Source organism: Balaenoptera musculus, chromosome X, assembly GCF_009873245.2.
Source record: "Balaenoptera musculus isolate JJ_BM4_2016_0621 chromosome X, mBalMus1.pri.v3, whole genome shotgun sequence".
In the NCBI taxonomy this organism is placed as follows: Eukaryota; Metazoa; Chordata; class Mammalia; order Artiodactyla; family Balaenopteridae; genus Balaenoptera; species Balaenoptera musculus.
Window position 1 is genome coordinate 27,147,232 of NC_045806.1, and position 17,376 is coordinate 27,164,607.

At 38.2% G+C, this 17,376-nt stretch overlaps 1 protein-coding gene across 1 annotated transcript in view; it reads right to left on the minus strand.

Annotated features, from left to right (window-relative positions):
- The window catches only part of LOC118889001 (dystrophin), a 1,535,792-nt gene that overhangs the window by 192,615 nt on the left and 1,325,801 nt on the right, over window positions 1-17,376 (minus strand). Inside the window, exon 52 of the mRNA XM_036840547.1 lies at window positions 13,562-13,734. Coding sequence (XP_036696442.1) covers window positions 13,562-13,734 — 173 coding nt within the window. The remainder of the gene's footprint in view (window positions 1-13,561; window positions 13,735-17,376) is intronic.

Sequence of the window (17,376 nt, forward strand, 5' to 3'; positions counted from 1 at the left end):
TTAGTGTGCATAAGAAACATCTGAGCAGCCTGCTTAAAGTACAGACTCCTAGGTTCCACCCCCAGAGTTTCAGTACTTTAAAAAAATTTTTTTATCGAAGTATAGCTGATTTACAATATTATATTAGTTTCAGGTGTACAGCATACTGATTTGGTATTTTTTCAGATTATACTCCATTATAAGTTATTACAAGATAATGGTTATAATTTCCCATGCTATACAATATATCCATGTTGATTGTCTATTTTATACATAATAGTTTGTATCTGTTAATCCCATACCCTTAATTCATCCCTCCTCTCTTCCCTCTCCCCTTTGGTAACCACAAGTTTGGAATCTAAAAAATAATACAAATGAAAGTATATGCAAAACAGAAACAGATTCACAGATACAGAATTTCTGTAATTGGAACAAGAATCTTTACAACTCAGCAGGTGAGCTCCAGGACCATTCTCTGAGGAAGAATTTCTTGAAGTATTTCTTATGTGCCCTAAACATTACTTGTCGGTCTCCACAGGGCAAAGGTGCTATTTGTCAGTGACATGATTTTGAAGGAGATCTAGATGTAATGAAATGCTCTGAGCTCAGAGAACATTTTCTCTGGCCATGCTAAGCTTGGGAAGTGTTTTCAAGACACGTTTCTAATGCGTTTGTTGGAAGCAGCTGCCCTATTTTTATTTTCAAGATTGTATACCAAATATTTCTAAATGATTAACCTATGTTTGTATTTGGGATTTTTCCTGAAAATGTTTCTTTGCATTTGCAATGACTTTTCCCCCCTGGTTTTAAGGAACCTTAGAGATTATTCAACTCGCTTGTTTTGCAAATGTGGGAACTGAGATACAAAGGTATAAAGACACCTGCTGAGGCACATAACTTGAGCTGTCATATTTAGATACGGGAAATGGAAACTACAAACCTTCCTTATATGAGGAAATCCTTAACCCTGATGGTTTTCACCAAATGTTTTGGATCCCTGAGCAAAAAGGCTTCCTGCTAATTGGCAAATATACTCTCTTTACCCCTAACCTACTCAACAGAGAATAAAAGAGGAGGTTTGAAGCTACACACTTAGCTTCTATCCATTTTCTATTAATCTTTATTAGTGAAGACAAGAGCTTAGGGGTTACTAGCTTTTAACAACGGAAGTAGCGATCTTTAATAAGGAGATAATTTCTATAATTTGTAAGGTTTAGGTAAAATGCAGAACCTTTAGGTGTGTTGGGATATATAGTTTGGGCTTTAAGAAACTCTTCACTGTCAGGGCTCTAAGAATTATAGGGCTGCTAAAGTGAATGTTATTTCTCCAGACACCGATACTTCAAGTATGATTCAGTTGATGCCTAGTTTGAAATCCTTAATAAAACTTTACTCTGAAAGGCATCTATTCTTAAAGCAAAATGTGTTATATTGAAGTCATTTTTCACTTTGACTTCCTTTATAAAACTAACAATATATCCCTGTATATCTTTGGTACCCTTGTGTAAAAAGATAGCATGTAAGCATACAGAAAGAAAAGGTAAGAATGAAGAAATAATAAGGAACCGCAGAAATAAAATGGGAGCTATGGGGCTTTAAATAAAGAGAATTAAGCCCAAAGAGAAGTAAACACTTTTTTTTCCAGATGGGCCATGAACTCCAACTTTCAAACATAATTAACATCCCAAGAGTAAGAAAAGGAAGGTTGGAGATACTCAACATCCAAGTAGCATTTTTCTCTCACTCAAAGGTAAAAAAGACTTTGCTTTCTTTTGCTCTTTCTTTGTCCTCCATTAGAGCAAGACCTCTAATTATTCTAATTTCTAATACCAAGTACTTTCTAAGAGATTTATTGCTGCTGTGGACTACATAATGTTGGTGTCCTCACGTCTCAAATTAATGTTCAAAATTTCATAAAAGGGATTATCTTTATATAACATCTACAAGTTTTTCCCCCAAGTATAACAATCTCACAGAATGTAAGTTTTGCTGAAATTATGTGGACATCATATGTGATTCTCATAGTTAATAATATATACAATAATCTGGAAAATATAATCCGGTGGCAGATTAAATTGAAATCTTCATACATATTTCTCATGCACTTGATCACTTCTCAAATTATTCATATTTTCAAAATTAAAAATGCAAGTTTTGTAGATATAGAGTATTTTAGAATGAGAAACACTTTATTGGACTAATCACCATCCTGATGTTGGATAATGTCATCAGTGACTCTGTGTGTGTGTGTGTGCGCGTGTGCGCGTGTGTATGTGTATGTATACACATAAGTAGAACATTTTCACTCTATTTTTCTCCCACTTAAAGCAGTTAATCTTTTGTTTGACGGCACTCAGCTATCACTGAGTATTTACTTCTCTTTCGTATACCTCTTGGACAAAATGCAATGTGATAACGCATGTGGAACAGATGGCATCTACTTTCCTTGAACTAAATTATGAGATACAATTTCAATTATTCTCTTCTCTCAAAGACATTGTATCAGTATTTACTTTCTCTTATACCATATCTTTGAACTTAATCACTTCTTTTAAACTTTTTTTTTTTAAAGGAATTCCTTTATTTTTATGGCTGTGTTGGGTCTTCGTTTCTGTGCGAGGGCTTTCTTTAGTTGCGGCAAGCGGGGGCCACTCTTCATCGCGGTGCACGGGCCTCTCACTATCGCGGCCTCTCTTGTTGCAGAGCACAGGCTCCAGACGCGCAGGCTCAGTAATTGTGGCTCACGGGCCCAGCTGCTCCGCGGCATGTGGGATCCTCCCAGACCAGGGCTCGAACCCGTGTCCCCTGCATTGGCAGGCAGATTCTCAACCACTGCGCCACCAGGGAAGCCCCAATCACTTCTTTTAAATATAAGAAAACCAAGGTAGAAAAGCTCAATAATTTGCCTAGGTTTATAAAGAGTGATTGTAGAATTAAAAATAATAGAATTGTAGAATTGCCAGGGAACTTGAAGAGACCACCCATGTGTCTGGTCAAACTTCCTCATTTCAGTGAGAGAGAAAATTCAAGTCTGAAGCAGTTAAGCGACTGGCTAAAGATCAGATGCTAGGTAGTAACAGAGCCAGAGGAGAAGCTAGGTCACCCAACTGTTGGTCCAAGACCCTTTCTGCTCTACCTCACTGACTCATTTATAGCTTGGAGTTTTGCATTTATCTAATTTAGCTGAAGGCAGCAAGCACAGCCCTATGAGACAACTCATGAATACTTAAAGGAACTTGCCATCAAGTGTAAATGAGAATAGTACAGGGAAGACCTGGTAAAGGAACAGTCAGAAAGCGAAATCTTGATTATGGAATTTGAGTCAAAATTTGGAGGCTCAGAGGAGAGATGGTATTCCAAGTGTGAGAATCGGCAAATGGATGTACTCATACGGGACAGTGAGAAAATTGTCGGAGAGCAGGAATGGGGTTAGAAAGCAGAATTTACTTGACTCAGAGAATCCATTTTGGGCAGTAACTAGATTGCTGCTTGGGGAGGAACGAAGTGGGAGGCAGAAGAAGGACAGAGAGGGAAGGGGTCAGCAGGGGCTTATTAGGCATAGTTGGTAGAGAGTGGAAGGGTCACTAGATCCTAGTGACTAAGTATAAGCTTCATGAGAGCAACAATTTACTTTTGTCTGCTTTGTTCACTGTTGTATCCTCCGTGCCTGGAAGAGTGCCTAGTACATAGTAAACACTCAGTAATTATTTCTTGAATGAACAAATAAATGAATGAGTGAAATATGGGCACCAACAAGACTGAAGTTCTTGACCAAAAGAATAATGTGATAGAAACAGTGTCCAAGGAAGAATATTTTTGTAAATGTGTAATGGATGGTCTCAATATGTAAAGAAAGAGAGACAAATCTATCCATATGGAATGACACGATGAAGACTTCAATCAATCAATCAATCAATCAATAAGAACCACAATCACAAGAAGAGAAAGACAGGGTAGAAGGAAAATAAATGGAGGGTAAAAGACATAATGTGGATTTAGATCTGCAAGCACAACGATACCGCTTATGAGTCAATGGAACACAAAGGGAAACTTCAGAATCATTTTTGTTCAGACTCAATTTTTTTTCATTAAAAAATGGATACCTGAGATTTGTTTGGAATGTTGCTATAAGAATGAAAATTTCGGATTAACCAAGATGGCGGAGTAGAAGGACGTGCTCTCACTCCCTCTTGCGAGAGCACCAGAATCACCACTGGCTGCTGGACAATCATTGACAGGAAGACCCTGGACTTCACCAAGGAGGATACCCCGCGTCCAAGGACAGAGGAGAAGCCACAGTGAGACGGTAGGAGGGGCGCAATCAGAGTAAAATCAAATCCCATAACTGCTGGGTGGGTGACTCACAGACTGGCGAACACTTATACCACAGAATTCCACCCACTGGAGTGAAGGTTCTGAGCCCCACGTCAGGCTTCCCAACCTGGGGGTCCGGCAACGGGAGGAGGAATTCCTAGAGAATCAGACTTTGAAGCCTAGAGGGAATTGATTGCAGGACTTTGACAGGACTGGGGGAAACAGAGACCCCACTCTTGGAGGGCACACACAAAGTAATGTGTGCATTGGGACCCAGGGGAAGGAGCAGTGACCCTGGGGGAGACTGAACCGGACCTACCTGCTGGTGTTGGGGGGTCTCCTGCAGAGGCGAGTGGTGGCTCTGTTTCACCGTGGGGATAAGGACACTGGCAGCAGAGGCTCTGGGAAGTTCTCCTTGGCGTGAGCCCTCCCAGAGTCTGCCATTGACCCCACCAAAGAGCACCGGTAGGCTCCAGTGTTGGGTTGACTCAGGCAAAACAACCAACAGGGAGGGAACCCAGCCCCACCCATCAACAGTCAAGTGGATTAAGGTTTTACTGAGCTCTGACCGCCACAGCAACAGGGAGGGAACCCAGCCCCACCCATCAACAGTCAAGTGGATTAAGGTTTTACTGAGCTCTGACCGCCACAGCAACAGTCAGCTCTACCCACCACCAGAGCCTCCCATCAAGCCTCTTAGATAGCCTCAACCACCAGAGGGCAGACAACAGAAGCAAGAAAAACTACGATCCTGCAGCCTGTGGACCAAAAACCACAGTTACAGAAAGATAGAGAAGATGAAAAGGCAGAGGGCTATGCACCAGATGAAGGAACAAGAAAAAACCCCAGAAAAACAACTAAATGAAGTGGAGATAGGCAACCTTCCAGAAAAAGAATTCAGAATAATGATAGTGAAGATGATCCAGGACCTCGGAATAAGAATGGAGGCAAAGATTGAGAAGATGCAAGAAATGATTAACAAAGACCTAGAAGAATTAAAGAACAAACAAACAGAGATCACCAATACAATAACTGAAATGAAAACTACACTAGAAGGAATCAATAGCAGAATAACTGAGGCAGAAGAACGGATAAGTGACCTGGAAGACAGAATGGTGGAATTCACTGCTGCAGAACAGACTAAAGAAAAAAGAATGAAAAGAAATGAAGACAGCCTAAGAGACCTCTGGGACAACATTAAACGCAACAACATTCGCATTATAGGGGTCCCAGAAGGAGAAGAGAGAGAGAAAGGACCAGAGAAAATATTTGAAGAGATTATAGTCGAAAACTTCCCTAACATGGGAAAGGAAATAGCCACCCTAGTCCAGGAAGCGCAGAGAGTCCCATACAGAATAAACCCAAGGAGAAACACGCCGAGACACATAGTAATCAAAGTGGCAAAAATTAAAGACAAAGAAAAATTATTGAAAGCAGCAAGGGAAAAACGACAAATAACATACAAGGGAACTCCCATAAGGTTAACAGCTGATTTCTCAGCAGAAACTCTGCAAGCCAGAAGGGAGTGGCATGATATACTTAAAGTGATGAAAGGGAAGAACCTACAACCAAGATTACTCTACCCGGCAAGGATCTCATTTAGATTTGATGGAGAAATCAAAAGCTTTGCAGACAAGCAAAAGCTAACAGAATTCAGCACCACCAAACCAGCTCTACAACAAATGCTAAAGGAACTTCTCTAAGTGGGAAACACAAGAGAAGAAAAGGACCTACAAAGACAAACCCAAAACAATTAAGAAAATGGTCATAGGAACATACATATCGGTAATTACCTTAAACGTGAATGGATTAAATGCCCCAACCAAAAGACATAGACTGGCTGAATGGATACAAAAACAAGACCCATATGTATGCTGTCTACAAGAGACCCACTTTAGACCTAGGGACACATACAGACTGAAAGTGAGGGGATGGAAAAAGATATTCCATGCAAATGGAAATCAAAAGAAAGCTGGAGTAGCTATACTCATATCAGATAAAATAGACTTTAAAATAAAGAATGTTACAAGAGACAAGGAAGGACACTACATAATGATCCAGGGATCAATCCAAGAAGAAGATATAACAATTATAAATATATATGCACCCAACATAGGAGCACCTCAATACATAAGGCAACTGCTAACAGCTATAAAAGAGGAAATCGACAGTAACACAATAATAGTGGGGGACTTTAACACCTCACTTACACCAATGGACAGATCATCCAAAATGAAAATAAATAAGGAAACAGAAGCTTTAAATGACACAATAGACCAGATAGATTTAATTGATATATATAGGACATTCCATCCAAAAACAGCAGATTACACGTTCTTCTCAAGTGCGCACGGAACATTCTCCAGGATAGATCACATCTTGGGTCACAAATCAAGCCTCAGTAAATTTAAGAAAATTGAAATCATATCAAGCATCTTTTCTGACCACAACGCTATGAGATTAGAAATGAATTACAGGGAAAAAAACGTAAAAAGGACAAACACATGGAGGCTAAACAATACGTTACTAAATAACCAAGAGATCACTGAAGAAATCAAAGAGGAAATCAAAAAATACCTAGAGACAAATGACAATGAAAACACGACGACCCAAAACCTATGGGATGCAGCAAAAGCGGTTCTAAGAGGGAAGTTTATAGCTATACAAGCCTACCTAAAGAAACAAGAAAAATCTCAAGTAAACAATCTAACCTTACACCTAAAGAAACTAGAGAAAGAAGAACAAACAAAACCCAAAGTTAGCAGAAGGAAAGAAATCATAAAGATCAGAGCAGAAATAAATGAAATAGAAACAAAGAAAACAATAGCAAAGATCAATAAAACTAAAAGTTGGTTCTTTGAGAAGATAAACAAAATTGATAAGCCATTAGCCAGACTCATCAAGAAAAAGAGGGAGAGGACTCAAATCAATAAAATCAGAAATGAAAAAGGAGAAGTTACAACAGACACCACAGAAATACAAAGCATCCTAAGAGACTACTACAAGCAACTTTATGCCAATAAAATGGACAACCTGGAAGAAATGGACAAATTCTTAGAAAGGTATAACCTTCCCAGACTGAATCAGGAAGAAACAGAAAATATGAACAGACCAATCACAAGTAATGAAATTGAAACTGTGATTAAAAATCTTCCAACAAACAAAAGTCCAGGACCAGATGGCTTCACAGGTGAATTCTATCAAACATTTAGAGAAGAGCTAACACCCATCCTTCTCAAACTCTTCCAAAAAATTGCAGAGGAAGGAACACTCCCAAACTCATTCTATGAGGCCACCATCACCCTGATACCAAAACCAGACAAAGACACTACAAAAAAAGAAAATTACAGACCAATATCACTGATGAATATAGATGCAAAAATCCTCAACAAAATACTAGCAAACAGAATCCAGCAACACATTAAAAGGATCATACACCACGATCAAGTGGGATTTATCCCAGGGATGCAAGGATTCTTCAATATACGCAAATCAATCAATGTGATACACCATATTAACAAATTGAAGAATAAAAACCATATGATCATCTCAATAGATGCAGAAAAAGCTTTTGACAAAATTCAACACCCATTTCTGATAAAAACTCTCCAGAAAGTGGGCATAGAGGGAACCTACCTCAACATAATAAAGGCCATATATGACAAACCCACAGCAAACATCATTCTCAATGGTGAAAAACTGAAAGCATTTCCTCTAAGATCAGGAACGAGACAAGGATGTCCACTCTCACCACTATTATTCAACATAGTTCTGGAAGTCCTAGCCACGGCAATCAGAGAAGAAAAAGAAATAAAAGGAATACAAATTGGAAAAGAAGAAGTAAAACTGTCACTGTTTGCGGATGACATGATACTATACATAGAGAATCCTAAAACTGCCACCAGAAAACTGCTAGAGCTGATTAATGAATATGGTAAAGTTGCAGGATACAAAATTAATGCACAGAAATCTCTTGCATTCCTATACACTAATGATGAAAAATCTGAAAGAGAAATTATGGAAACACTCCCATTTACCATTGCAACAAAAAGAATAAAATACCTAGGAATAAACCTACCTAGGGAGACGAAAGACCTGTATGCAGAAAACTATAAGACACTGATGAAAGAAATTAAAGATGATACCAACAGATGGAGAGATATACCATGTTCTTGGATTGGAAGAATCAACATTGTGAAAATGAGTATACTACCCAAAGCAATCTACAGATTCAATGCAATCCCTATCAAATTACCAATGGCATTTTTTACGGAGCTAGAACAAATCATCTTAAAATTTGTATGGAGACACAAAAGACCCCGAATAGCCAAAGCAGTCTTGAGGGAAAAAAATGGAGCTGGAGGAATCAGACTCCCTGACTTCAGACTATACTACAAAGCTACAGTAATCAAGACAGTATGGTACTGGCACAAAAACAGAACCATAGATCAATGGAACAAGATAGAAAGCCCAGAGATTAACCCACGCACCTATGGTCAACTAATCTATGACAAAGGAGGCAAAGATATACAATGGAGAAAAGACAGTCTCTTCAATAAGTGGTGCTGGGAAAACTGGACAGCTACATGTAAAAGAATGAAATTAGAATACTCCCTAACACCATACACAAAAATAAACTCAAAATGGATTAGAGACCTAAATATAAGACTGGACACTATAAAACTCTTAGAGGAAAACATAGGAAGAACACTCTTTGACATAAATCACAGCAAGATCTTTTTTGATCCACCTCCTAGAGTAATGGAAATAAAAACAAAAATAAACAAATGGGACCTAATGAAACTTCAAAGCTTTTGCACAGCAAAGGAAACCATAAACAAGACGAAAAGACAACCCTCAGAATGGGAGAAAATATTTGCAAATGAATCAACGGACAAAGGATTAATCTCCAAAATATATAAACAGCTCATTCAGCTCAATATCAAAGAAACAAACACCCCAATCCAAAAATGGGCAGAAGACCTAAATAGACATTTCTCCAAAGAAGACATACAGATGGCCACGAAGCACATGAAAAGATGCTCAACATCACTAATTATTAGAGAAATGCAAATCAAAACTACAATGAGGTATCACCTCACTCCTGTTAGAATGGGCATCATCAGAAAATCTACAAACAACAAATGCTGGAGAGGGTGTGGAGAAAAGGGAACCCTCTTGCACTGTTGGTGGGAATGTAAATTGATACAGCCACTATGGAGAACAGTATGGAGGTTCCTTAAAAAACTAAAAATAGAATTACCATATGACCCAGCAATCCCACTACTGGGCATATACCCAGAGAAAACCGTAATTCAAAAAGACACATGCACCCGAATGTTCATTGCAGCACTATTTACAATAGCCAGGTCATGGAAGCAACCTAAATGCCCATCAACAGACAAATGGATAAAGAAGTTGTGGTACATATATACAATGGAATATTACTCAGCCATAAAAAGGAACGAAATTGAGTCATTTGTTGAGACATGGATGGATCTAGAGACTGTCATACAGAGTGAAGTAAGTCAGAAAGAGAAAAACAAATATCGTATATTAATGCATGTATGCGGAACCTAGAAAAATGGTACAGATGAGCCAGTTTGCAGGGCAGAAGTTGAGACACAAATGTAGAGAATGGTCATATGGACACCAAGGGGGGAAAACTGCGGTGAGGTGGGGATGGTGGTGTGCTGGATTGGGCAATTGGGATTGACATGTATACACTGATGTGTAGGAAACTGATGCCTAATAAGAACCTGCAGTATAAAAAAACAAACAAAACAACTAATACTAAACTTTCATTGGGTTATTTGTATGGAAATATGTTAATATAAATGTTTCAGACATTACATGAAATTTCTAAAAATCTTATATTTGTATTTGTATGGAAATATGTATGGAAATATGTTAATATAAATGTTTCAGACATTACATGAAATTTCTAAAAATCTTATATTTGTATTTGTATGGAAATATGTATGGAAATATGTTAATATAAATGTTTCAGACATTACATGAAATTTCTAAAAATCTTATATGTTCTGGTATAATGTTATAAGTAATAATCCTAGTTATTACTTTAAAATGTATATCTCAGAAATAACTAATTTTCTTGTCAACTGCATTATTATGAACTTTCATCAAATCTTTAACCGTGGTCATTTTTAAGTCTTTTGTCATTTACAGACAGTTCTGGGTGTACTCTGATGATTTTGCAAATATGTTCCTATAAAAGGGTTTCATCTTCAAGAAATTCATGGAAAAGACTCTGACAAGTACAGGTTTCTGGTAACTGACTGTACTGCTGAACTGAATGAATAAGCATTTTCAGAACTCTAATGAAAAACTGATGAACTCATAAAAGTGCTAACAAAAGATCAAGATGAAAAAAAAAATTAATTACATGGGACTGAGTGAACTGATGAGGATGAGTATAATTTTTGTGACTTTCTGTCTGAATTTAAAAAAAAAAAAAAATCCCACAAGGACTCAGAGGCAAAGAATATACAAATCAATTTTCACTGCAAAGTAAAGGAGCTGTTACAGTGGAGGATTACTGGACTGAATGTCAATATTATGACATAGTATGAGTGTGTTTCATGTTTGGTAATTGCAATCATTGTTGCTTTTGTTGTGGTCATCCATGTACAATGCTTGGTGTCAGTCTATTTATGTCTTGTAAAAATAAAATACAGTGTGTGTGTGTGAAAAAAAAAAAAAAAAAAAAAAAAAATGGATACCTGTGAAATTAAGCGCTAATGTTTTTATACTTTGAAATATAAAAATGGCTTCAGAATCTCTTATGAAATAATGAACTGAAATTTTTTAGTATAATATATCATAGTTTAGGTAAACACAGGGATGTTTCTCCAGGGTACCTTTGGAAGTTTTTCTTTAAATTGTGATGACTTTTCACTATAAAATAATGGCGACAGAGGAACTGACTAGATTGGCAATGCAAGTTTATGTGTCACTGATGGTTCGGTACATAACTCTTCCAGGGTTCATCTATCCTATTTCATAACAATCCCCCATTACTACCTCTACTGTGCTTCTCTCAACTGAACCCTGCCATTCAGTACGGATTGACTGATACCCTTATTTCAACCAAGCGTCAGGAAATAAACTGAATCGCTTTGATGTAAAGAATTACTTCCTCGCTTTTTATAAGTGAGTGTTGATAACACATTCTGTATTATTCGAGAGGCCTACTTAAAAACCAAAACCGTTGATCTGAGTATTTAAATTCTAGAATTTGCAGTGCCTTAGATGAGCTAAGGTAACCGTTTTCTACTTGATTAATGCCAGCAAGAATTAAACTGCAGTAGCTGGCTTACGGGAAATTGCTGAGAATGAAGAGCCCATATTTTGGCTGACATGCTGTTTGCTGCTTTCAATACTCCTTTTATTTCATCAAGTTCACATGAAAGAGAGAAAAGGCACTGAGTGATGTTCAGGACAGTTATAGCACCTTTCTTTTTCCCTCCCGAAAAAAAGAATAACTTTCTTTTCTTTCCTTTATCTACCGATATCTTTCCCATCTCACAAGTTTCATTCCTTTGTAATGACAGATGTTATGAAAGTGGCTGGTGTCGCTACATACACTGACCTCTCTGAGAGGTGAAGCTGTAGAACGCGAATGAAGCCTCTCTATCTTTGAAAATGCCATCGCCCGTTGTTGCCCACAACTCATCACCGACACATCAATACAAAATTCATGGATCAAATAGGGAGATAAAAATGAGTGTCTTGGAAGCTAGGGTGCAAACTTGGGGGGGAAACCACAGAAATAAAATAAATCCTTTCCTCCTCCCAGAAATCTGCTCTTCTGTTTCATCCCTTCATTTATTACGTGTTTATGTGTAAAAGTTAGGTGGGTCTTACCTTCTCCTTCTTCCTTTATACTCTACGGCATAATACAACTGTTCAAAGCTCAGACTCTGGAGCCAGACTCCCTGTGTTCAGATCTTAGATCTGCCACTTACTAACTAAGTGACCTCGGGGAAGTTATTTAGCCACTCCGTGTGTTACTTTCTTCAAATGCAAAGAGAGGATAATAATAGAATCTAACTCTTAGAGTTGCTGAGAGCATTAAATGGGCGGACAAATCTAAGGTGCCCATGACACTGCACAGTATGTGACGCACCATGTAAGTGTGAGTCGCTATCGTCATTATTCTGTCATATTACATGCAGATTTCTACAAGAGTGCTTTCAAATGAATCAATTTCATTTACATTTTTTCCTCATTTATAGAAGTAAAGATACTCTATGTCCAAATTTGGGACAACTTAGAAGAGCTATAAAGAAGAAAAATCACCTCCCTCCTGTAATCTTACGACCTAGAGGTAGTAACAACTCCCAGTGTTGAGGGCATTCCACTCGCCCTCTTCTACCTCCCTCCACTACCACTGCTCCTCTAGACACAGAAGAAAACACAAGGTACTTCTATAAAGAGACGTGAATTAGGCAAAGCAACTGATTAGAAAGCAGGAAGCCTGACTTCCACTCCCTGTACCTCCTATGCCACTTAGGTGACCCTGGGCATTTCACTTCCTCTCTGTGCTCTTTGCCCCTCCACCGAACTAGTGCAAAACAGGTACAGCAAGAGCTTCACTCTGCCCTCCTTACAACAAGGCTGAGACACCTTCATTAACTTCTCAGGAGAACGTTGCTATGCACAAACGGGCAAAGTACAAAACAGGTGTGTACAGAACAGCTAAAGGCTTAGTTTACGGGGTATATGGTAACACAATCTGAGAGGAAGCAAAAGGCAGGCACTTGTTATAATCTCTCCTTGGCTGTGGGAGCTATGGCGAGGTCTCCTTTAAAATGTTAATTATAATGTGTTACGGGTATTTAAAGAATGTCCTCACTTACGCATTTAGAATAATGCCAAAGAAAGAATTCCATAATAAACAGACGTTAGTTTTATCATTTTTTGAATAACCCTGTGATAAACCAAGAGAGAACACTATGAAATCAGGATAGCTGTGCTCCTCATTTGAATTCACTCTAATGTCTTAATAAGTATGTCTCCCGTGGTTATAACATAGCACCATTCTAATCTCACCTGAACTCTCAAGTATCATCTCCATACCGAGCAAATAAATGATTCATTTATTCAAAATAAAATAAGTCATTCTGAAATTGGGGGATTTACATAAACGTATGAGATATTAGCTACCTGTGCTAGGAAAGTGAGGGGAGCGTTGCCATTTTAATTCATTTCTGGCCTTTTTTTTTTGTTCCGGATCTTTTCTTACCTAATGTTGAGAGACTTTTTCCTCAGCTCGCTCCACTTGAAGTTCATGTTATCCAAACGTCTTTGTAACAGAACCGCATCATCAGAACCTTCCAGGGATCTCAGGATTTTTTGGCCGTTTTCATCCAGGTTGTGATAGATATCTGTGTGAGCTTCGATTTCTCCTTGGAGGTCCTACAGGGCATCAGGAAGAAGAATACATGCAGAATTAGCAAACAAAAGAGACCGGCTGTGACTGTGAATTTGGAGAACGGCAAAAAATAGACTATTAGTTCAAAAGGGATTTCAATTGGTTCAACTAACAAGAAGATACACCTCCAACTCACTTTTCTTGGTGTATCATCTCTTTATGTCGTTATGTAGATTGAAAGTGGGCATCTTATTAGGTATAATAAATTTATTCCTTGAGATTATGAATCGGAACATAATACATTTATAACTTTATAAATTTCATAACTTATATCTTCTAGTCCATGGACAAAATACATTGTTTCGTGGAAGCGACAGGAAATAAAACTCCGTGATAAAGTGCACCCCAGTGCCAATCACTGTATTACACTATGGGTCAAGTCATATTTTCCAAGCACGCAGTAATCTGTAGAATTGACTCGGACCACAAAAGCATGGAGAGACTAATAAACAAGCCTGTACTTGGTCCATAGCACCCGCACATTAATGGGATTTGATCACAGGAGAGAATCTTCTTGACAATACACATTAAGTTCACCTTGGTAAAATAGCATCATACATTTATTACAGCACCATACATTTGTTAGTAAGGCTTCCCATTTAAAATACCATCACATTTTTAGGCTCAACAGGTGGAAAGTCCATAGGACTTTGATAAGAAGTGATGACTTTAACCTCATTTGTATATACACAGATCAAGAAAATTATCATAGTAGAAGAATCTGACCTTTACATGGTATGTCTTCCTGTGTAACATTTTCAGCTTGAACCGGGGACTACAGCACTGATCCTGTTGCATAGCAATCCTGAGAAAACCCAGCGACTGAAAGAGCCCTGCTTTAAAATGCCAACTTTGCTTACATTCTGTTGACAGAATGAATTTCAGACCACAGGCCTCACCAGTCAATAATAATAAACAGCCACTTTGTACTCCTCACTAAACGGTAGCCAGGCCTGTGGATGTGGGAGGGACCTCAAAGAGAGGAGGCCTGGAATATGCAACTGACAGTTTATATTAAACAGCCAACTTTTCTTATCATTTTGCCATTATAAGCCAGAGACATTATAAATTCATTTTCTATATGTGTTTCCCTCCTTGTTCCCAGCAGAACGGTCAAAGCCAAAGGAACATTCCTTAGAGAGCTGCCGGGTACCAGCATTCCTTTCTGCCTACACAATGAATGGAGGCTTTGTACATTATCTGACTTGCTTTTAGAGATTTGTATGCTTCTGTTTAACAAGTTTAAAAATTCATTCTGAAGCTCCGAACAATTGGATTGATCTGTGTAACTAGAAAAGTCCCCCCCCCCTTTCTAAAATTGAATTAAATTACTCTTCTAAAGTAAGGAAGGAAAAGTGGCAGCAATAACATGTTACAAAGTCTGAAGAAGTGGCCTGTGTTTTCAGTTGCACCCTCTTAGATGCAGGGAGATGGACGATGAATGTCTCCTGTCACTATTTCTGGCAGCCAAAGTATCACCGATGGACTCTAAAGAGAATTCTGTCTCATTCCCTTCGACTGCAAGACAGGAGGGGAATATGGATCAACCCCATCTGGAGTTGAAAGAATAGAAATACTAAAACATATCGAGGAGCATCTATCTTTATCCCATCAAAAACAGGCTTGTTTTGGAAGGAAATAGCCTGATTCTGAAACTAGCTGATGTGGTAGAAAACCAGTATTGGGCTTCTTGCTGAATGGAGCTTGATCAAGTATATATCCAATTTATCTTTGTGTACCTACATGGAAAAACATACCCTGCTGAATTTGCTACTTCTTCAGTGAAAGAGAAAATCGAGGTTAATATATCTAAATAATTCAGGAATAAAAACCAAACAGATCCAAGTTATCAAGATAATGCCCCCACTTCTCTCTTTTACTTTACTTTTCTTGTTGTATGTGATTTGTTTGCTACCTAAAACTTGGCCTCAGAGTACACACTTAAGGAATTAAGACCAAACCTTTTGTTGTCAACAAAATTAAGATATTTTGACTAATACAATCAGCTTCCTACATTAGCATGCATATAAATTATAGTACATTTGAATTTTTATGTCCTGCATTTATAGCAGAGACCCAGGCTTAATCAATAGTTCCTTAAGATTATGGTATCGTGAAGTCATCAATACTTTGCTGAATAAATGAGAGGTCTTCCCAAGCATAAATAGGATGTTGATTCATGAAATTTGCTAATTTTCATCTTTGTCACTTACATTGCCCTGAATTTAAACATCTCTGTTGTATCATCGAGAAAGAAATGAATATAAAATTGATAAACCAGTGCTTGTTGAGGACTGGTTATTTGTCTAGCCTTAGCACTGTGGGAAATCTAAGAGGAAGGCAAGAGACAGTTATGCCTTTACTTTTTCTAAAATCTCGTAGGCACTTTTTATTTAAGTCATTCATATTATCAACTACACCTTGAGAATTTCCTGCCAAACCTCATACATACTCGGATTAAAATTTCTCCCCTTGGAAATTCAGAAGTAGCTGAAGTAAAGTCTTAGCATTGGCAAGAAGGTAGCTCTTAACTCAGTATTACTTCTCTAGTTTATGATGGTAGTGTACAGCAACAAATGACACATGTATAGTAAAGGGCTTTACAGTTTACAAAGCACTTACACATGTATTGCTTTAGTTATTCCTACTCCTTACCCAGTGAAGTACATAATATTTTCTCTGTTTTACAGATGAGAGCACCGAGGCTCAGAGATGTTTAACTGACTTGCCAAAAGTGTTAAATGTGGGCAACGCATCCAGTTCTTTTGACTCTGGAAGATCTCAGGCTGTCTCCACACACCATTTGCTGCTATAAGCACTGACTATAACAGACAGTAGTTATTGAAGCTGAACAAGGCTACTGCTAACAAGGGGAAAAAACAACTACTGAGGTTAAAGCACACGGAAAGACGGCATTACTGATTTTGATTAAAATTTACCCACATGGATTGGTTTGTTCAAAATGAAAAATGGAATCCTGACTACCCTTTTCACTTTTCATTTTGCAATTGGGCAGCTGGGACCACCTGTGAGCAAAAATTATTTGCACTGAAAAAGTCTGCTACAAAATATCCCCGCTGCCAGAACAGAAATTCTCCCATCAGTAATTCACTCCTTTGTCTAAGAGTCATGTGAACATTACAGGAAGTAATGACCTGACATATCAGCATAAAAGTAGTTTGACCATGCTCCTTTGGGCTGGCGGGCTGGCAGGGATTCCGTCAAGCTACAGGACTCAGGTAGGTTGCTCTAAAATGGAGGTGAGTATCGGTGAGGACCGTAAGGCTTTCTTTAGGAAGTTAGACTGCTGTAGTGGAGATTTTTTAGTACAAGTAGGCAGCATGAGTCCTAGGTGGGGAGGGAGACATTGACAGGGCAGGTAGGAAGGAACACACTCATATTTGCATAAAATTACCATGATGGCATTTATCCTAAGATTAACCTTAGACTCAGGGGCCCCAGAAAAGCAGGAGGTTCGAACGGAGAATCGAATTCTCAGAGGAGACCCAATCTGGACAAAAAGTAATTTTCACAGATATTTTTAAGTAGTTTTATTTCACTTCTGACCTAACTAGAAAAGATCACTCAAGCCTTAGTTGCGACGTTCAATGTAAGTTTTCTCTTCT